Source organism: Aythya marila, assembly GCF_965140915.1.
Source record: "Aythya marila genome assembly, chromosome: 5".
NCBI lineage: Eukaryota > Metazoa > Chordata > Aves > Anseriformes > Anatidae > Aythya > Aythya marila.
In genome coordinates, this window is record NC_139046.1 from 24190166 (window position 1) to 24212686 (window position 22521).

A 22521-nucleotide genomic window follows, 5' to 3' on the forward strand; every position below is an offset into this window, starting at 1 on the left:
ATTCCTCTGACAGGATCTGCCTGACTACATACACAATTGATCTGTATCATAATATAATGTAACACTCAGGTGCTCAGGTGAATCAGGTGCTCCCCTTCTGAAAGGTCTTCTCTATTGTTTTAGCAGAATTACAGGAAAGTTATTTTCAAAAAGGTGTTGACTTGAGTTTGGTTTTCTCCAATGCATAAAGCTAGGTCTGGGTAACCAAATATTTAATTAGAAAGTCAAAACATGACTTCCACTAGGATTCTCAAACAGGAAAATATAGAAGGATTTTGACTACAATGTGCTGAACACTGCTAATTTCAATACACTTATTTGTTTAATGTCTTTCCATTTCAAAATATCACTGTAGTAGATCAACACCATCAGCCAAATGATTCCTATTATATCCGATACAGCATATGATTGCCTATTTAGGTGACTGACAAATGTAGTCTTTAATACCAAGTTTCACTCTGTTTTTTCATAATTTGTAACTAATATTATCCTCTTAATGCTCTGCATACATTTTACTACAGTTTACTTTTCTAACTACACAAGTATACAAATCAGAATCTATTATAAATGTAGATACCCAAATGGAATATGGTCCAGATACTAGCAATAACATCCATTCTCATGAAAAAAAAAAAAAAAAGGTGTGTGGGGGGAAATGAGGGATTAGATCTTTAAAAAATAACTAGTGGTCCTGAATAAAGTGATTTAAGCTGAAGACACCAACTTTCAATAGTAAGTTGGTCTCAAATACAGACTTACTCACTTACTCCTGACTCACAAGGGAAGCCTGCCAGTTGCTGTACACCAGAAATGGGATTCATCAGTCCAAATATAGATGCCTGAAATGTCTACATCTAGAATCACAGAATCATAGAATGGCTTGGGTTGGAATGGACCTTAAAGATCATCTAGTTCCAATTACCCTTCCATAGGCAAGGATGCCACTTACTAGATCAGGTTGCTCTACACCTGAGCTACTCAAAAAGATTCCCTTTTTAGCAATAGAGAGGGCTCTAGTAGTGAACAATTTACCAAACATCTAAAATGTTAGCTGATCTTGCCACAGAAGGTCTATATTTCTGTACTGATGATGGAAGGACCTTATGATGACTACCCGGGAGGAATTCACTGTATAAACATCCAGAGTTTGACTCACTTTAGACACTTGTTGACTTATACTTAACACACACCTAGACAGCACAATCTGGAGTCAAAGCCTTCTCATCCTAGAGCAGAAACACGTATTTGTTTAATTAATCACAAATTGAAAGTGAGAAGACTTCAATCACATCACCAGTATATATAGCCAGTGGGTTTTCCATGGCTACATGGAAAGGAAACAAACAAACAAATAAAAAAAAGTGTTGGGACTTCTTGCAATTTACCTAAACAAAAAGTGAGGTGTTATTTTTATGTGTATCAATTCAAATTACAGAAGTGCCAATATGATTTATTGCGGCCTTCCTCTTTAAAACTATCAGCCCTAGAAAGATGATCTGGTACAACAGAATAATTCAACTGTCACTGTAGTGTGTGAATATTTACTTTGGGGGTGTGCAGAAGTCTGGGTGTGGGTTTATGTGTTCATGCTCTTCCTTGTTCCTTTAAACAAGATATATTTATTATTTCAATACAATAGCCAAAGAAATATGTGACCTGCATTAGGTTTCATCATATAATATGAAAGCTGTACAATGGGATAGGTGCATACTTAAACCTTTTATAAAAACAGTATATGGTAATGAAATGAGTGTACCATTACCCTACACTCTGTAATAACATGCAAGTGCTTCTCCCAGTAAGCTTGAGTTTACATGCTTTAGTACGGAATGTCCTTTAACGTATTCTTAACAACAACTTGAGATCATGGTACTGAAGCCACTAGAGTTTTCCTGATTTATTGCAAATTCTAAAATTATAATCCTTTTAAAAAGATATTTTAAAAATTGATATCTCTGTGATTTAATCACAATTGTGATTTAAGAAATTCAGTACCTTGGATTTTTTACATTAGGGCAAATAGACACTTTCAATCATACTTTAAGTGTAAACTAGGTTCCTAGTGGAGTCCCAATAGCATTCTTTTAAAATTTTATTTGTATGACACTATATTGTGATTTGGACTATGTGAAAATTTGCACTTAAATTAAATTCAAGGAATTTTCACTTAAACAATATAACTCAGTTTTTGAACAGCTATACTGTGATTATCAGAGTATTTTGAAGGTCACCAGGAAAGGACTGCTGCAATGAAAGTAATTAATTCCATAAAATTTACTAATTAAAACATCATGGTATTTATAAGCCTGAAATAGAGAAAAAAAATGTATGAAGAGAAAGGATATATCAATCTCTTGCAACTTTACAGGAACTAGTTTTCTCATAATACCGGTTTCTTTGTATCCAAAACCAGAGATTTTTAAAAGATATTATTTGCTTCTTCACAACCATGAGACAGAAAGATCAAGAATATCTACCTGTTTTACTGAGGAGCAAACAGGCTGAAAGAGTAGTAGTCCATAATTTTCATACCACCTTACTGAGAAAGAAATCATCTCATGCACGGCTTTCTCCTGCTTTGTCTCTCTCCTTGCAGGATCCTAACCATTTTACTCTTGTACAGTATTAGCTCTTTGTTTCAGTAGTTCTGCTGTTGCTGATTAAAAAATGTCTAGGCTGGAGACTTAAAGCAACCTGATATCTCTTTTGCATGCATTTAAAATATAACAGAAATTTACCAAATACTTTAAAATTTATTCTCAAGGAGAATGCTTCTCTGAAGGAGTTACAGTCAGTGCCAACTGCTTTATGACATTTGGAAATTAGCAGCAATATTTTGCCAAAGTGTCCCTGAAGAGCACGACCCAAACAGCTTATGTAAATGGCAAGTTGATATATCCTGTGCATCCCCCAAAAGGGTTCAGTTTGTGAGATGAGTGATACAAGGCATACAAGTATTAGCTCTGACAAAGCTTAAAAGAAGAATATGGAAAACTTGTGCCTCACCAGGGATCCATCCAACATTTTCAGGCTTATGTGACTTAGCACTTTTACCATAATAGGTACAGCTGATTTCTCAGAAGATTTTGAAAGAGATGATTTGTCATTTGTTAGTCTTATTCACTGAGAAAAAAAAGGAAGGAACTGTGTGACTGCCTACCTTAACTTTTGCCTGGAACATTTTCTGCATTAAAAATAATTGAAACTGTTGCATTCTTGTACAAGCGTGCAAGTGTTCTTGCACACTTGAGTCTGATGAATCATTCTTTACCAGTTTAATCTTTTTCCCCATTCATCAGTAACCAAAACCATGGACAAAGTCAGTTTTACACATTGACTTTGAGCAAAACAACATTTCAATAATAAAACTCTGAGTAGAAATAAGGCTCTCAATTATCACCATGCTTTATTATATAACTATTTCCCATTTGGTGTCTAGAAATGTAAAGATTTATATCACAAATAAATTCATCCAAGCCTATAAAACCTACCAGTTACATTTTTAATATAAAAGACATGCCTAGGGCATAGGTTCTTGGTGTCTTATGGCAATCTTCTGTGCTCACTTGAAGTGTGGAGCCTGCCAGAGTAAATGTGTACAAGGGTCTCAGAACTGTACTTCTGGATAAGAATTCCTCACAGTGCTGCCCCACTGGCTGCTCTGGAGGGAAGGAAGTGTACTGCAGGCACAGGATATCTACAGTGGAAATGCTGACAATATGCTATGCATCTTGATGCATATCTGGCAGCATCATCTACTGAGTCTCCTCCCTTTTTCCATTTCTGTTAACCTTATGGCAAAATCATTTGCATCAACCCACTATAGTATAGATATCCCAGTCTAAATATGAACTTTGAAGTGCATTACACTTAATAAAGCAAAAACAAAAGTGGAGCAATTCTCATACCTCTGTGAAGGCATTCCGATTGGTCTGTAAGGTAACCTTTACTACTTCAAAGGGGTTAACCACAACTGCCTCTGTTAATCCAGATCCCAAGCCAGCAACTGCAAATGCCTAGGGAAGTTAAATCAGTCAATATGTAAAAATCAAGTAGTAAAATTTCCCATGTATCAGATTATGAAACTGAATGATACAATGAGAGATTTCAGTAATGTGACAGTACTACTACTAAAAAACACTAGCCCTTGATTAGATGCTGACAGTTCATGAAGACAATATGACAATAGCCATAAACCACATTCCAAGAAAAAAAACAAAATGAAATGTCATAGCACTGTCAATGAACTCTCTTTTGAGCTAAAAGAAAAACTGTGGTATTGATTTATAATGAAAACATGAAAAAGCATTGCCCTCATGTTAACTTTGGGTGGAGTCTGAGTAAAAGCATGAATGCAGTTATGCAGTACCAGAAAAAAATAAAACTGCACAGAGCTTTAAGTGTATAACATTAACACATTAACTTAAAAAAAAATAAATAAGGAAATGTAAGAAATTCAAATAATGCAGTACTTAAGCAAATTGCATAAGGAGAAGAAAATTCCTCCTAAGTAAATATCTAACCTGAAAAGGTTTATATGGGAATAAGTGGCACATATGGAGATGTCGACATTCTCTACAAGGATGAATTAACTCCGTGTACTTAAAAGCTGATGGTACATTACAGCCATAGAAATGTTGATATTCAGTACTTTGCTTTCCATCAGGAAACAGCATTTATAAATACAATAATTTCTTTGTAAGAGAAAAATAGTTTAGATATTCAGGTCAATTAAGAAAATTCAGAAGGGCTAACTTTTGTGACCACTTTACATACTTATTGCCTCATTTTATTGTCTCTAAACTTTCTAGGGGCTGTAAAGAGTCCCAGGTCCACAATGCAATAAGCGTATTTGCTGAAATTCAAGGAAACGAATGGTAAGGAAAAAACAATACTTAGACAAATAACTTATTCGATACAGAGAGTTTTGACTTGGGAATATTGAGAGCTCAGGTACAGAATGTACCTGTAAATTAGAAGGGTAGCAGCAAGCTCCAGCCATAGTGCCTTTGCCTCCAGCTGTACTGCCATGTTACCAGCAGATCTATTTTTCCAATGTAGGATGGGAACATAACCTATCCCTTTTACCATCAACCAGCAGGAAGCCATAAGGAAGCTGATACTAATGTATGCATCTGTCTTTCAACAGCAGAAGTTATCTTGATGAGAGCTCTGTTGAATCACCTAGAATCATTCCGTGTAGCTTAGACCAGAATCCCTCTCAATCATCTTTTCCCTCACTACCATGGCTAACTCAGAGGCAAAAATGCCTCCAAGTATTGCACCAAATAACACACAAGAATGCTGGGAAGTCTGGTGGCTGCTGCATCTGCTCGATGAATTGGAGCAGCTTTTGGTCACCTATGGCATATTTACAAGTTTCCAGCATATTTTACCCCAAAAAAGGTGATGTTGTACCACAGGACTCTAATCTTTGTTCTTTCCACTTTCTGCAGAATAGCATTATATTTACATCTAAGGAAGAGATATTATCACATGAATAAAAAAATATTGACAATGTTCAACTTTTTATTTTGCAAGACTGAAAAATGACAAGCTGCATACAGACTCTTCTATGGTGACTGTCAATAACACTTTGACAATGTTAAGACATTTATTTATGACATTATTATTAAGGCATTTGATATAAAAATTAATGTAACTATCATTTTGGCAGATTATGTTATCAGTGTTTTCAAGGGACAAGTCTGTTCTGAGAAACTGTGATTTGGTTGACCAGACCCCTTTATTTTTTGGGCTGCTTCTAATATGGGAAGAAACAGATGGGACTGTTCAGAATATAAATATTAAATCAGAACATGAAGTGTTGCATCCATACATACCAGTCCTGGTGGTAATGATGCATATGCTAATAGCTTCTTGTATTGTTCAAAGGTGAAAAACTGTAAAGAAAATTAGATTGAGACTGCATGGGAAAAAAAAATGAGTTAATTATACAAATTAATAAAACCAAACTACAGGGAAGTTCCACTACCTCATATCTTGAGTAGCCACATGAAGTTCTGCAAAGAAACGTAAGCTACTTTTTTTTTTTTTTTTCATGCTCTCTGTAGCAGTGTTTGATGTGCAATAGTAGAATAGGCTTCAGAACTGATTTTATTAGTATATTGTGCACAACAGCAGCATAAATGCAATTAAGGTTTTATGTAAGAGTTCACTTACAACATATAGTTCTTGTTTCCAATTTATTATTTTTCCTCTAACATCTAATTTTCATACACTTGTATAAATGTAGTAGTGTAGTAGCAGATACTATTATTTGCCACCAGAAATCACCCTCATATTTAATATATTGCAATCATCTTCACATTTTTAATGAGAAAAATGTAATTGCAGATTGTGAAGACAGAAAGTCTGTAGATTTTTATAGCGTTTCACTTTCAAATCCATTAATTTTCAGAATACTTTTTTTTTTTTTTGGGGGGGGGGGGAGGGGGAAGGCTTTTCTCAAAACCAAAGCAGAATTGTCCTCTCAAATACAATCCTGGCCACCCTTGCTAAAAAAAAAGAGAACTCAGACTACAGCATACTGAAAACACGGTTGCCAGGATCCTAAGGAGAACTTAAGTTTTTTTTAAGAATGAAGACTGAAAGAGAAAAAATGTTTGTCATGTTTAGTCTAGCAAAAAAGGAAGCTGCAAGGGAATGAAAAACAAGGAAAGGAGAGAGAGATGTAACAAAAAGTGGGTATAAATGGGTATAAAGTACTCATAAGTGGATTGTGGCTAGACATAAGATGAAACATTCTCACAGGCAAAGAAGTGGGGTCTTAAAACAATCTTCCAATAGGAGGGTTCTTAATTACTTTTTAGAGAGAGTTTGATAAATTTCTGAAAGGTAAACATAGAGCAGCAGCAGACTAGACTTGTTGACCTAAGAGATCCTCTCTAGTCCAGCGCTCCCATGAACACCAAGACACCCTGAAGCCCATCTTATTTCTAATTCATATTCAGCAAATATGTATGAGACCACTGTAAAAGCACTTCAGGCTGATGGCACATAAGATAGTTCTGAGGGCAGTGAAAAGGAGGCTAGAGCATGATGAATGAGGATAGCAGAAAATCTTGTGGGTTAGAGTAGATATTTGAGTTCCAGGGAAAACTAGATACTCGAAGTGTTATTTCATGTAATTTTCACAGGAGGAACACTGTGAGGCCTGGAACTAAAGCTCCCTACTTGTGACTCCTGTCTATCTATCCAGTATTCACTATTTTGTGTGCAAAAGGGAAGTGGCTTTTACATGGCATGTCCAGTGTTACATGACTGAACAACAAAAACATGCCACAGCTTCACCAGGACTGCATAAACACATGTGGATATTTACTGGAGCAAGAGCTGTCTCATCCCTATATAGCAAAAATAAATAACTAAAATCTCTTACTTTCTTGGCTACTTTCCAAAGCTAATCTGTACCACTTTGTTAGTTTAGAGGAAACTGTGAAGTTTGAAGAAACTGTGAACAGTGAAGGTGGGATCCACTGAAAGTCTGTGCATTTCACTCCCGTCTATGAGACCATGAACACTCACATATCAGCTAGCATGAATATAACATACTGTTTCACTATGAGAAAAAGGCAATAGGAAATGAGGCCAACAGAGATGTGGGAATCTTAAGAAACATAAGGGAATAGATTTTTTGGGCAAATCAGAAAGACCTATGCTGGGTCTCATCCAAAGAAGACATCCTCAGTCCCTCAGGCTCAGTTATCACAAACCTATCAGAACAAAACATCCTTTCCATAAACCAAAAGAAATAGAATGAGCACTAAATTGACATTTTAGCTTGTTTATAACCCTGTCCTATGGCTAATTCAGTAAGGTTCTTCAGTCAAGGTCTGGTTCATCTGGAAAGTCACTAGAATCTTGCCAAAACCAGCAGAGAAATAGATGTTAATGAGTTGATAACAACACCATATTTACAAAAGGAGGGAATGTGTATTACACTTCTATAATGTAAAATTAAGATGTTAAATCCTGAAACTTGAAGGACTAATACTCTGGCCAGTGGATATACACTTTTTTATAATCAATAAGTATTATGTAAAATTTTGCAGAAAAGGCCCTAGAACCAGAGCCTAGATTGCAATTGCCCTGTGTAGAGATTGAACACAAATCTTGCAAACATCTTGCAAATATGTTTAAAATCATTGTACTGGCCTTGGCAACAATAATAAAAGATAGAAGTGTTACTTAGACTGTAGATACATCTTGGATAACTAAAATATAATGAGGTATTCCTTCTTCCATAATGTGTAATATTTTTTCAGTTTTGTTTTTGCTTATAGGTAAAAGGAAATCTTTGGAAAGTGTCAGTTGTAGGTAGGTGAATTACTTCTCTAAATGAAATTCATTTCTTATTGAGGCAAAGTTTGCTTTATTCTCTGTCCAGCATCTTTCTACTCATTGTTACCCTCCTAACCTTTAATGGAATTTCTGGTATTCCTTAATGTTTTCCATAGTGTCACAGATCAGTAAAATGGTTGTAATAAAGGCAGAAATACATTACCTACCAATTTTTTGGTCTTAAAATTTTTACCTTAAAAATCAATACTTTCCTAGAGTCATAAATAAAATAATGAGATAATAGTAACTATGCCTCATATAATTTTTAAAAAGAAAACAGATAAATAAAAGGATCAATATAGATGTTGCTGGGTATACAAGTGGCCAGTATACATACAATTTTGCCAAAAGTATCCAACTTTATCATATGGGTTTATATTATATATGTATGCCAAAATTGTTTTTAAAAACAGAGTAATTTGTCTTTTTCTCTACAGTTTTATTAAGTTAACAGCTTTGTGCAAAAAAAAAATCCCACAATAAATGTATTTAAAACATGCTTTTGTGTATAGAATAACCAATATTGTCCATCTGGCAAAGATACACTTTAATACTCAGAGAACAGTCAGACTACTTACCAGATGTCTCAATAACTCTAAGGTAAAAATATATGCTTGAAACAAGATGTCTGGGAATGCACGAACAATATAAATTTGCCCCAAAAGTTCATCTGTTAACCATTGTATTGGCATCATCACTTTCCTCCAAGTTCAGTCTAACATAAAGTTATAAACTTTGACTTTTCATTTTCCAGAAATACCAGCTTTCTTTTTTTAGAAGGGAAATATAGAAAAAAAAAAAGCAATATATACATGAGAACCTACTTGCCTAAAACTGAACCTGTATCTTCAACACTTAGCATTAAAGCTGAATAACTGTGGCTAAGTAACTTCATTTTATCAGATTTATATTCATTATCAAATAACCATGCCATGTAAATACAATATTCCAGTAGCAAAACTAAATTTCTTAATACAAAATCTGCCTTGCCCCTTCTCTGTACGCTTTCATGAGGTATAAAAGACACTTTATCTAGAAGTTTTCAAAAGAGTTCATTACAAACCAAGTCTGAGAAATTGCCTCTCTACTTTTTTTTTTTTCTTTTCCCTTAGACCTCAATGCCATAGTCATTGATGTAGTTCTCCATGACCCTAAATCTCACTAGTCAGGTTGGCAGCAGACAAGACGCATATTTGGGCCTGTTAAAATGAGGAAAACCATTAGAAGAATAAAAGGTGGAGAATAACCAAAGAAAGCAGTGACTTTCCAGTGTTGTTTCACATTCATATCCAAAGAAGGTTAGTGGAAATTTTAGCCAAGCTGAATTCTCTTCAGGCCTAAGCATAGATTTAAATTCCACTTTGGATGTTAGAAATTGTGCTGGCAGATAACACCTGACATTAAATAGCTTCAGTATCCAGGAACTTAAAATCACTTAACTATAATGCCCTATCCTTTCACTGAACCATTGTAATGTAAAATATAGCCAATATCTCAAGATAAAGTGAAGTCCTGTTTGTGTCTTTGGAACACTATAAAATTTAAAATAAAAGTGTAAAGAATTAAAGAATTCAATGATTTATTTGAAAGCATGTTTAGCATTTAAATCTGATTCTCAAGATTTCAGAAAAAATACTGGGTCCTAATGTAAATGTTCAAGAACTAAGTAGAAAGCATCCCACTAAGAAGTCATGAGCTTATGAAGTATAAAAGGAGGCTGAGAGAAATGAATTTGTTTATCCTGATGATATGAAGGCTAAGGGGATCTAATTTCTGCCTTCCACCATACGAAGCAGCGTTACAGAGAAGACAAAGACAGAAACTTCGCAGAGGACCACTACAAAAGCACAAGAGGCAATAGGCAAAGTTGAAACAGAGGAAATTTGGGTAGGATATATAGCAAAAATCTTCACAGTGAGAGCATTTAAGCACTAGAGCAGGAGCAAAGAGAGGCTATATCCTTGAAGATCTTCAGAACTCAGCTAGACAAGGTACCTGAGCAACATACTCTAACCTGAAGTCAGCCATGCTTTGGGCAGGACGTTCACCAGATGACCCACAGAGATCTCTCAACTTAAATGTTTTTATGATTCAACAGTCATATTGAATATTGTGGGGTTTAAACCAACTTAATCAACATGAGTAAAAGTGACTCATGATTTTTGAAAGACTCAAGATGGTAGGAGAGAAATCAAAGTTGGGGTTGTATTTTAACTACAAATATGCTGGAATCTAAAATACATGATCAGATGGACTTTGAGCTGTTCCAACTGAAATGCAACGAAGAGAAAAAGAAGACATTACAGTCTGAAGAGAACAAATTAGGAAGCTTTTAAATATCATCCATTTATTCTTCACTGCCATTTTGCTATTAAATAGAAATTCAGTTTGCTTAGTTGTACTAAATAATTTTGAGATAGGTGACACATATCGTTGGCATCTATATGCTAATGCAAACAAGATGACATTAGCAGAACTCCTTTAGGATTCTATTACAAGGTCACATCCTGGCACTTAATACAAATATTATTCCTCCGTAAAGGAATTGGAACATGAATGATTAATTGCAGGCTAAGGCCCAGGATCATATGCAGTCTTTTTAGAAAGACACACACACACACACACACACAAAAAAAAAAAAAAAAAAAAAAAAAAAAAAAAAAGATCAAGACATTCTGTACAGTAACTGCTTTAAGACATATTTGTTGCAACTATAGAAAACTTCAAAGTTCTGAAGTAAAAGACAAACTTTCATTCATAACACCATGGATGCTTTGGCAGATTTCGAACTGTAAGGTGAAATGTTTATTTAGTAGCACTAAAAAAAAGGGTTGCATTTCATAATTGAAAAAATTGGTGTATTGATATTCTTTGCCTAGGAGTGTTACTAAAATAATGTTCCAGAAGTTGAAATAGAGGATAATAAAGAAAATCAGATCAACATTTGATGTTGAATACACTGTTATAGGCTAGCATCCAGTTCAAGTGTAAGAGAGCTGGAATAAAAAATTCTTTGCATGCTAGAAAGTTGTACCCACTAATATATTCAATATGTAAGAAAGCAAGAGTATGGAGCAGTGTTCTTTTGAGTACCAGAAAACTCCAGACAGCACTTCAAACCTACTACTTCAAGTTACTTAGTAAGTGCTTACCAGGAGTGCCTTCTTTAAAGGCTTCATTTATTAAGCTATTCTGAGTATTAATTGTTTGGTAAGTTGGCAGGCATTTCCAATAAAACAAAATGTCGATATTAGAGGTAATTATGAGGCTAAAATCTGAAGTACTAGTACTCTGTTATAAACATTGCTTATTGCAAAGTTTGATTGCAATTTGTAATTACAATTTGTTTTTCAGTAACAGTTTATATATTTATAGCCTAGCAAATATAGCCTAGAATTTTAAAGCTCTATATTACACTTCTTAATCAAGAACAGTTTTTATTGTGCTGTTCAACAGGAAAGTTTCCTCCTTGTAAAAATCAGAGAATCAATTTGCCAAAGCTTAAGAATCTAAAGCGTAGGAGAATCAGTGTAGGAGAAATAAAATATTTTAGAGCTGACACTCTCTCTACTTTAAAAGGGGAAGTATGTTTATATTATTATTCTTATTATTCTTATTATTCTTATTATTCTTATTCTTATTCTTATTCTTATTCTTCTTATTATTATTATTATTTTACCTTCACTGCCCTTTTGGGTGTCTCAGCTAAGATGGGAGGGAGTATTCCCTTGTAGAAGCCAAGCAATCTATTGAAGAAAAAAAGGAAAATATTTTTGTATGGATAAATAACAGTTCATTGCCATACTACCAATTCTATTTTCACTTTTATGTAAAGCAACTAACATTTTAACATTTTTAAGCATACAAATAATAGTGATGCTCTTTGCTTGCTTGCCTGCTAAATAATGTTTTACCTATTCTATCATGTGCTGGTGAGAAGACAATCAAAATAAAGTAATGAATAAGTAAAAATTCAGTCCATTTTTCCTGAGTAAACAAGTAACTATATTGAAAAAAAGAAGAACAATTTTGAAAAGGAAGTATTATTTATTTCATTTGAAAATGAAAAGGAAGTATTATTTAATTGTATTAATTTTCTTAACGTTGCAATGATATTTAAAATTGAAGTCATGACATACTGTTTTGGGAAAAAAAAACTGCGACCAGTAAGTTACATACAAAACCTGCATGCTCATCTCAGATACTAGGTTAAGGCATCTTTTAAAATTTAGTTTTACATATGCTTGAAAATATATGAAATAACCTTTGTATGACAACTTAATTTTAAACACAAATTAGCTGTTCACAGAAACATAACAGAATACATGTAATTTGTCTTGGAAAAAACATTCAGGCAGTATCTTGCTGAGGTACACTTTCAGTTTATAATAGCTGCAGTCTTTTGGAGTTGGTCTGAAGCTAAAGATCAACTTGTTGTGTCACTTTGCATTGGAGTATCTAAAGTTTATATATAATATATATATAAATATATATATATATAAATATATATATATGTCATATATATAATTACATATAAACATTTTATATATAATAATATATAATACTTTAATATAATTTTATGTCTTGCTACAAGGACACATGGTATTTGAAGACAGCCTGAGTTCTGCTTACAAGACCAGCGTGGACACATAAGGTTGGGTACTGGAAATGTCTAAACATCAGGTAGTTCTTAAGAACCACAGCTAAGAGCAGATGTAGTTCTGTTTGCTAGGCCTCCACATCGCCTAGGTAGTGCTTAGCTCAGAATGATGTCTGATGCGATGAGCAAGAAAGTACCTTGCCAGCCAACACAGGTATATCTTAAAACTTATCATCTTCAGAGCTCATATTTTTCTTCCCTGTAAGAAGTAAACTTTCTATAGACAAAATCACTTTTTAAAGCAAAGTTTTTATCCTTTTGAAATATTTAAAGGTTGAGATTCAGTTTTATAAAAGTCTATTATGTGGAATAATTTTACAGGGTGTAGAAGAGTAAGCACAACAGAATCTCCTATAGTTGTCCTGTGAACATCAAAAGAAACTGATTAAGTTTATGCTCCCCACCTGACTATAAAAAAAAACACAAATTCTCTATCATCTTTTTCACCTTTCTTCTAACATTTCTTTGAAGTCCTCTTCCTAAGCTGCTCCCATGTAAATAAAATATTTAGGCTTTTTAAGACTTTCCAGAGTGGGAATATCATTTAACCTTCCTCTGAAGTGAGCAACGTACAGATTCCAGTCCATGCTGAAAAGAAATGTTGAACATTTTATACAATGATGGTTTCATGACAAGAATACTGAAAGCCCTTGGATAAGAGATTTCAGGAATTCAGTCAAGGAGTTAGATGTTTGAATTTCCCCCAAGCCTCAACTTAGGAACATAACTATATATAGATACTTAACTATGTACATATATCTATAACCATATGTACCCCTACAGATGTAGATATAGATATAACCATACAGATAGATATACGTATCCACAGATATTGATATAGTGATATAGATACAGTGGATCCATGCTTAATCTTTAACAGTTCATACATATTCAGTTTACGCTTGCTGATTCAGCAAGCTATTGAAATATTGAATGACTTTACACAAGTGATTCATACAGTTTAATGTGAGTTCAAACTGAAATTGAGGTCCAAGTAGGATCAGCAACAAGAACACAGATCCCTATAAACACTTTCTTCCTTTCAGCTCAATCTAAAACTCTGTAAGCATATCTACAACAGGCATCCTGTTTAGAATTTCTAGTACTCCAGCATGATTGGAAATGGAAAATGAAACATACTCCACTGCTCTACTTATAAGTGTAGCTTTCGCTACAGAGAAGTGAGACCTGAACTTCATCCAGATTTTCTCATTACTAAAAGATGAATAAGCAGAGGAATATGCAGTGTAACAACTCTGTTAGTTCTAGAATCCCACTGCGTCATTACCTAGACAGTAGTACAGGTTGCTTTTTTAGTGTAGCCTTCATATATACTGAAATATATGCAGTTATTGAATATATAAATGTAACATTCCCGTGATCTCTGAAGGTCTTAGGGAAACTCCAGAGAAAATGTGAAGCAGAAGGATATAGCAGGAATAAAGCAACAGATCTGCCATTTCAGCAGTCTTGGGAGGCAGATAATTCTGTCTAAAAGTAACAACATTCTATCATATTTGGTGTTGAAATAGCAGCAATTCAGATGATCATCTGGCTAGGCTGTGGGTTGTTTGAAAATTCTAGAGAAATGGGAACTGAAAGTACAACAATTATCCATTGCTCCTGAATCTCAGAGTCACAGAATGACTGAGGTTGGCAGAGACCTATGGAGGTCATCCAGTCCAGCCCCCTGCTCAAGCAGGGCTCCCTAGAGCAGGTTGCCCAGGACCATGTGTAGTCAGGTTTTGAATATTTCTAAGGAAACTCCACAACCTCTGTGGGCAACCTGTGCCAGTACTCCATCACCTTGACAATAAAGAAATCCTGCTTGATGTTCAGACAGAACCTACTGTGTGCCTATTGCCTCTTGTCCTGCTACTGGGCACTACTGAAAAGAGCCTAGCTCCATCTTCTTTGCACCCTCCCTTCAGGTATTTAGAGATATTGATGGGATCCCCCCAACCCTCCTCTTCTCCAGGTTTATCAGTCCCAACTCTCTCAGACTTTCCTCATATAAAAGATGCTCCAGTCCCATAATCATCTCTGTGGCCATTGCTAGACTTTCTCCACTAAATTCATATCTCTTCATGTATTGGGAAGCCCAGAACCGATCAGAGTACTCCAGGTGCAACCTCACCAGAGCGGAGTGGAGGTGAAGGATCACCTCCCTTCACCTGCTGGCAGCACTCTTAACGCTTGAGAGAGCTAGCACTTCAGGGAACCTGGAATGCTGATGTCCCAGAAAGGGTCAGGGTCTGTGCTATTTATTTATGCTCATAATAGTGCCTTGCAGGTATGTCCTTGCTTAAATGAAAATGCTCTTTTGCTTGAGGTAATAGCTTAAACCCTGATCTGTTGATTTTGTGTCCCTCTTGGTTCCCATCACCCCAGGCCCTTTGCTTGTCAGCTCCATCCATTGCTCTGTTGCAAGTCTGCTGGTAGCTCTCACCCTCACCTGTTTTCCCTGGTTTAAAGCCCTCACCAGGTTGGCCACCCTGACCCAAAGATACATGTGCAAAGATATCACTGTGCATGTTATGTGAAAGCTGATCTGCTGCAAGGCCAGCACAACAATGTTCTCTTAGAAGAACCTCCACTGTGAGTGAGGAGAATGTGCAGAGCTCAGCAGCTGACCCTACAACTGAGTTTCACTGCTTTACTTCTCTTTTCTTCTGTGGAGGCATATTTCACTGTGAAAAACAGACAGGAAGGAGTTAAGGTCTATTCCTATGGAACACATTAAGTTTAGAAATCTAAAAACACATGAAAACTTTGAGGATATACATACGTATATGCAATATGTAATTCAGTAAACATGGTAAAGACTAGTTCAGTATTTAATTATGAAATGTGGCTTTTTTTTTCTTTCTTTTTTTTTTCTTTCCCTTTCTTTTTTTTACCTCACTTGAAATAAGAGTGGAAAAAAAGGTTACAAAGAAAAGTTACTGAGATGAAAGGAATAAGCAACTAAAACACAATCTCTTCTCATCACCACATCTTGTCAACTGAATAAACTTTTGCATTAAGCACAAATTCATATAGAAAATTCTCTTCCTGAGGTGGAGCAGCTGCCCTCAGCTTTTCCAAATAATGCTTTAAAAATCATGCCCATTAAGGACTTATTTATTTGAAATTTTGCAGAATTAGCTATTTACATGTATTTATTTTTCAAATCTAGCATGATGATAACAGAAACTTAAATGGTTCTCATGTCAGCCAGAAAGTACATACTACACACAAAGATTTATACTTCTTTTTACCTTGGTCAATAATACTTCTTTTTTCCTTGGTCAATAACACTGAGTTAGCACAGAGTGTATAACATTTTTCAAAGTCAACTAATGAATGGTGATGACATTTCACATTTGAAAGATATTATCACCTGGATTCAGGCCTTCCTACAGAAAACCGGTGTTCAGAAAAATTATGGAACAGCAGCAGCAATCACTGCAGCACGTGATAGAAGAGAGAGGATGTGACATCATATCCCTAGCTAGAAACATTGGAAAGAACAAGTAAATCTCTAACAGAAACACAGCTACATCTTATTTTGTTTCAGCAATAAGGGTCTAAATGAACATCACCATTCAATTGTATTCTGGGCAACAGCCCAAACTCATCTTTGCAGCAGTTGATTTTGAAACATTACAGTCAATCATATCTTCTCAATTTGTTCTTTCAGGCTTTTGCTATCCTTCTGGTTTCCATTTCTTGTTTGGAAGCCTTGAGTCATTCAGCCTGGCAAGACGACCAACCCAAATCAGTTATTTTCTTCAAATTATGCTGAAATTGGGATCTTGCTTAGTTTGTTGTTTTCTTCCTCTCTTTCACATAATTTTTCCTTTAAGGATCTAATAAAGCTGATTGAATGCATGAACACAATATTGCTTTTCTCCTGTTGCTGTCAAATCTAAGTCCCTTACCCACATTGTTTTATAATTGAAACAAAATACCTCTTAGATCCAATTCTACTTTCATTACCTCTGCATTATCCCAAGTATAAATAAAAGACCTAGGTTTCATGATCATGTCAGTTATATTAATTGGAATGCACAACTTTCTGTTTTTACAAGAATTTTTCTTTCAACAAAGGGAAGGAATTTTGAAGACATGCTTGGCAGAAGGCTGGATATTCTTAAAAAAAAATAAAAAATCAGAACACATACCTGAATGTAACAAAATTTGCTTAAAATTTTATTTATACCAAGGAAAGATACTTGTGGTATGTAACATTATGTGAATTTATTACTATCACAAGGTAAAACAACTGAAAATGGGCCAATATGACTTTATTATATGCTAGTAGTGTGAAGTAATTTTATGATGACCTAGCAGGAGATTTCAAAGATTTTAAATTCCCAGAAGTTAGAGGAAAACTATCAAGTGCTTAGTGAAAACAGACACAAATTAGTACTTCCTGCTGCGAAAAATGGACAAACAATTTAGCTATTTATTTTGAGAGCAGCAACCTACTAGCCAATTGTCACACATGTAGTTCATCCTAATCGCTATGCCTACAACTGTTTGCCCATCTGAAGAGGTATGCTGTAGGGAAATCTGGGTGTCATTCAGCAGGAATAGGCACGGAGCTGGGCATACTTTAAAAGATATTAAAGGTTGGAAACATTCATAGAAAACCAGGTTTCAACACTCTGTTGCTATCCAATTTTTTTTTTTTTTTTTCTTCTTGTGAAGTATGTTATGTATATTATCCTACTGCAAATGTTAAACACATGTCACTACAGGAACCTCAGAGAAAGCTATTAATGACATACTTATCCAAGTTAGCTTCTGAATTTCTATTATGCAAATATATTTCTGTATCTATGCCTCTTATACAGATACCTGCCATTTTAGACATCAGCACTAAATACTAGGTACTTATTTTCACGTCATATTTATTTTTTTTCTTCACTGAACTCTCATTTATCTAGATCACCATTGGCTAAAACACATGGGAATTAAGGAAAACATTTTTTTTTTTTTCACAGCAAGTAAAAGTAATACAGAATTATATGTTACCATGGGGCTGCAGTAACACTTATGTTATACTATATGTTAAAAGAAGACGAAAAGTCCAGCTATAAGGATACTAGAAGTACACTGACTCAGGAAAGAAATCCCTCAAATAAGTTAAGGCAACGTGGAGTATGAAATGTGACTGGCTAAAAAGGAAGAGACCATCAGTGAAAGGTACTCTTAAGATACTTCAGAAAAATACTAAACAGTGGAGGAGCTGGCTCAGAAACAATCAGACTGGCTAAGGAACGGATTAATAATCAACATCAACCTACCTCACTTATTTAAAATGACAGTCATCACCATATTTACTGCATGTGGGTCAGATTATGAAGTTATTATGATCCATCATCCATGTGACTTTGTTATTCTTACTGAGAAATGAGTCTTTCTTCCATGACTTTTAATCACCTCTCAATCTCTTGTTCAAAATCCTTGCTAATTTTTGGCTTTCTAGTCTACACTCTGAATTTAAATGAGTTACAGGACACACCTAAATATAAATCCCTCAAGAGAGGGAAAGACGATACCTTCCCCTTCCTTTCTCGTGTCTATGGCAGCAAAAAGCGGGAGTAGAAAAAGGGATCTTTGTTAGAATTTCTCACTATTCAAATGATTGCCCTCCATACTACTTATTCCTGTATGCTTTCTGGGTTTCACTCTACCTAAGCATTTAAAAAAAGAAACACCTAGGAAGGTGAAGTTTAAAGTTAAAGCCCTGCAATGTAATGGACAACATAGCCTCAACAGTTTTCCATGTGTGAAAAACCAAAAACAAAAACATTTTGTTCTGACTTTTTGTTTTGAATATGATTATAAATTAAGTGTACATTATTATCCTGTATTGCTTAAGTAGATGCACTTAAGTAAAATTTATCTGGATTTTTAAACATCTAAGTACTCAAATCTATTTCAGATACAACAACTAATTGAAAATGTGCTTAATTAAAGAAACGACTGCCATAAGCTGTTCAGAGTAGGTCAGTCATTCAGACAACCACACCCTGGCATGCCTCTAGGCTGAGTCCTCAGCTGGTATAGCCATTTACCAGCACCCATCAGCAGCTGAGCCTGGTGGCCTGATGCTGGAGCAGCTGTCTGTGTTGGCAAAGCAGGCAACAGCTGTTTGTGGGACACATTTTGCTGGGGAGAGTGCAATGCAAGTGCCTGGAGCTGTAAAGCTGGACTGACCACTGCTGCCAAGGGAGGAATTGGGCCATATGGGATGATGGTGACTGCTGCGTGGTGGAGAGGCAGGACCCTGCCAGCTGCAACAAGCACTGCTCATTTCTGCTTCTGCAGTCCCCTAGCAGCAAAGCACACCCTGTGGGGCTTTGTGTCACTTTTGCCTCTTCTTTCTTAACACTTTTGCATTCCGGCCCCCATCACCAATGAATGAAAGATCATTGGTGGTGATTGTAGGGTGATCATAGGGTGGTGATCGGTGCCACAGAGTCTGGCTGGAGATCTGTGAATAGCAGTGTTCCCCAAGGGTTGGTGCTGGGTCCAGTCTTGTTCAACATCTTCATCGTTGACCTTGAAGAGGGAATAGTGTCTGCCCTGAGCAAGTACGCTGATGACACAAAGCTGGGAGGAGTGGCTGACACGCCAGAAGGCTGTGCTGCCATTCAGCGAGACCAGGACCGGCTGGAGAGATGGGTAGGAAGAAACCAAAGGAGGTTTAATAAGAGCAAGTGTAGAGTCCTGCACCTGGGAAGGAAAAACCACATGTATCAGTACAGGCTGGGGGATAACCTGCTGGAGAGAAGCTCTGAGGAGAAGGACCTGGGGGTCCTGGTGGACAACAGGTTGACCGTGAGCCAGCAGTGTGCCCTCATGGCCAAGAGGGCCAATGGGATCCTGGTGTGCATTAAAAGGAGTGTGGCCAGCAGGTCAAGGGAGGTGATCCTCCCCCTCCGCTCTGCCCTGGTCAGGCCTCACCTGGAGTACTGTGTCCTGTTCTGTGTTCCCCGGTACAAAAAAGACAGGGATCTCCTGGAAAGAGTCCAGTGGAGGGCCACAAAGATGATACGGGGCCTGGAGCATCTTCCTTATGAGGAAAGGCTGAGAGACCTGGGTCTGTTCAGCCTGGAGAAAAGAAGACTGAGAGGGGATCTCATCAATGTGTATAAATACCTGAGGTGTGGGAGACAGAGGGATTTGGCCAACCACTTTTCAGTGGTTTGTGGGGATGGGACAAGGAGTAATGGCCACAAGATAGAGCACAGGAAGCTCTGCACCAACATGTGAAAGAACTTCTTCACGGTGAGGGTGACAGAGCACTGGAACAGACTGCCCAGGGAGGTTGTGGAGTCAGTCTCCTTCTCTGGAGATATTTAAGGCCCATCTGGATGCCTCCCTGGGCAGCCTGCTCTAAGGAACCTGCTTTGGTAGAGGGGTTGGACCCGATGATCTTTCGAGGTCCCTTCCAACCTCTTCAATTCTGTGATTCTGTGATTCTGTAATTTTACCCATGGTCTGTTTGATGCAATTCCCGCTGAAATCGCTGCAAATGGAAGTGTTATTATCACTGGCAGATGGTCTAGGTTCTTACAAAATTGCTAGGCTGCAGAATGGGTCTACATGTCTCATTTCTTATGACTGACAGCATTTTCTTTTCCAAAAGACTTTCCCTGTAACTGCCCCTTTGTTTGCAATAGAAATAAGCTACAGACATGCCAAAACAGCTTTGCCTAGAGCTTCTGAAACAGAAAAATTCTTCATTGCATTTTGGATTGTCAGAACTGGCAGAATGTTTCATTTGTTCAGTAGTTTTAGTTGTTCAAATACTAGAAGAGAATTTAACTTCCCCCCCTTTTGCTAACAGTACTACTGTTACTGGTACTACAGGAAGCAGTCACAGTTTTAAAGTAGCTCAATACATATGTCTATTGAAGGTAAAGAATGCAAGAAAATGATTCACTTTTAGTTATGATACCAGATAAAAACACACTTTGTAGCTCTGTGCTATTTCTGACAATAAAATAAAATAAAATAAAATAAAATAAAATAAAATAAAATAAAATAAAATAAAATAAAATAAATAGTTGACAGGATAACTAGATGAGTTTTCTGGAAGAGACTGACAGCATTTGTCTGTGTTAAACTGATGCTATGACTCATTAAAGGAAAATTCATGAGATTAGCAAAATTTTCTGTACTTGCTCTGAGAGTGTGTCCTACTTAGATCAGTAGTGACTCAATAAAAGTACAACAGTTTAATTTCATCAGAAAGAATGTGTCTCAGGAAGGAAATTTTTGATTGCAAGTTAACGCTAAACTTCACTGGAATAAGTTATGCTCTTCAACATCCACATGTGTAATCTCCAGGGAGTTACATGACTACATGTATTCTTTCCCATCTGCTGGCTAAATATGAGATTTAAGAGGCTTTCAGTGTCATTATATAGATTAGTGACTCTCCCAGGAGGACTCTAGCTTCACAATACACTGAATAACTTCCAATGAGATTTAGAGAACCAACTTTCAGAGATCATTTTGTCTGTGCATGGGTTTTGCACCTGCAATTATTTGTGCTTGTAATTTAGGTTACTTAGATGCTTTTAATTTATAGATGCAATCAGTGATGCAGATACTTAAATAAACTGAACTGCAGGCAACTATAACTGCAGGTGCAAAATTTTGTCTGCAGTAATTTGGATTCATAAACATATTGATCTTCTGAAGTCAAAAGTAAAAACTACACTAGTAGTTTTATAATGTTTTTAACAGACTAAAAAACTTACATATTATTACTGTTTCTCAAGAAAGTCTCAAGGCAGATTTTTTTTTAGCATTAAAAAGAAAAAGGTATAATTAAATATATACATGCACATAATAATTAATTTAATTCCATCTTTTAGTATCTTGACCTTCAGTGTATTTTTCTTACTCCCTTTTCAGTACCTCTAGCAGGAAATCATAAAAGATTCATGATTTTGTAAAAGGAATGCTGTTGATAGTTGCACCAGTAGAATGAGACAGTCTTATATGTACAGAGATCAAAGTGTGAGGTATTTGTAGCACCACTAAGGTAGTGAAAAGCATCACAAATACATACACTTCCTGGCAATTGGATTTCCATCTGACAGACAGTGGTGGTGCATAGATGTACTTTGGGAGTGAAGTGTGTTATTATACAGATGCATGGGGAAACTCACATGCATGGCAGCTACCCGCCAAAGGACAAAGTACCTCTGTGTCACTGAAACCGGGTTGTGTCATAAGCCTCTCTTCACTCAGGAGGAGTTAATCGTTATGAGGGAAATCACTGACAGACTTTTTCATTAAGAAAGTTATTAGAAAGAATTTTATTACGTGGGAGTAAGAAAATTGCTCCTCAAAAAAGGCAGAAAGTTGTTGCAGTTAGTGCCAGGTATTGGGCCAGTGCCATGGATCATTTCCTCCACATCCAGGATGCCATCACGGAGAGCTGGTGTGGTGCAGCTGGTGTGAAACCCAGCCCTGATCCTTTGTTC

The 22521-nt window shown here is 36.2% G+C and overlaps 1 protein-coding gene across 4 annotated transcripts in view; it reads right to left on the bottom strand.

The window, feature by feature from the left end:
* SLC25A21 (solute carrier family 25 member 21) overlaps positions 1 to 22521 on the bottom strand; it is a 251830-nt gene that overhangs the window by 18049 nt on the left and 211260 nt on the right. For all 4 annotated transcript variants that reach the window (XM_082761252.1, XM_082761253.1, XM_082761251.1 and 1 more), the window contains 3 exons: positions 12044 to 12110; positions 5844 to 5903; positions 3909 to 4016 (listed from right to left, as the gene is read on the bottom strand). In XM_082761252.1, coding sequence (XP_082617378.1) covers positions 3909 to 4016; positions 5844 to 5903; positions 12044 to 12110 — 235 coding nt within the window. The remainder of the gene's footprint in view (positions 1 to 3908; positions 4017 to 5843; positions 5904 to 12043; positions 12111 to 22521) is intronic.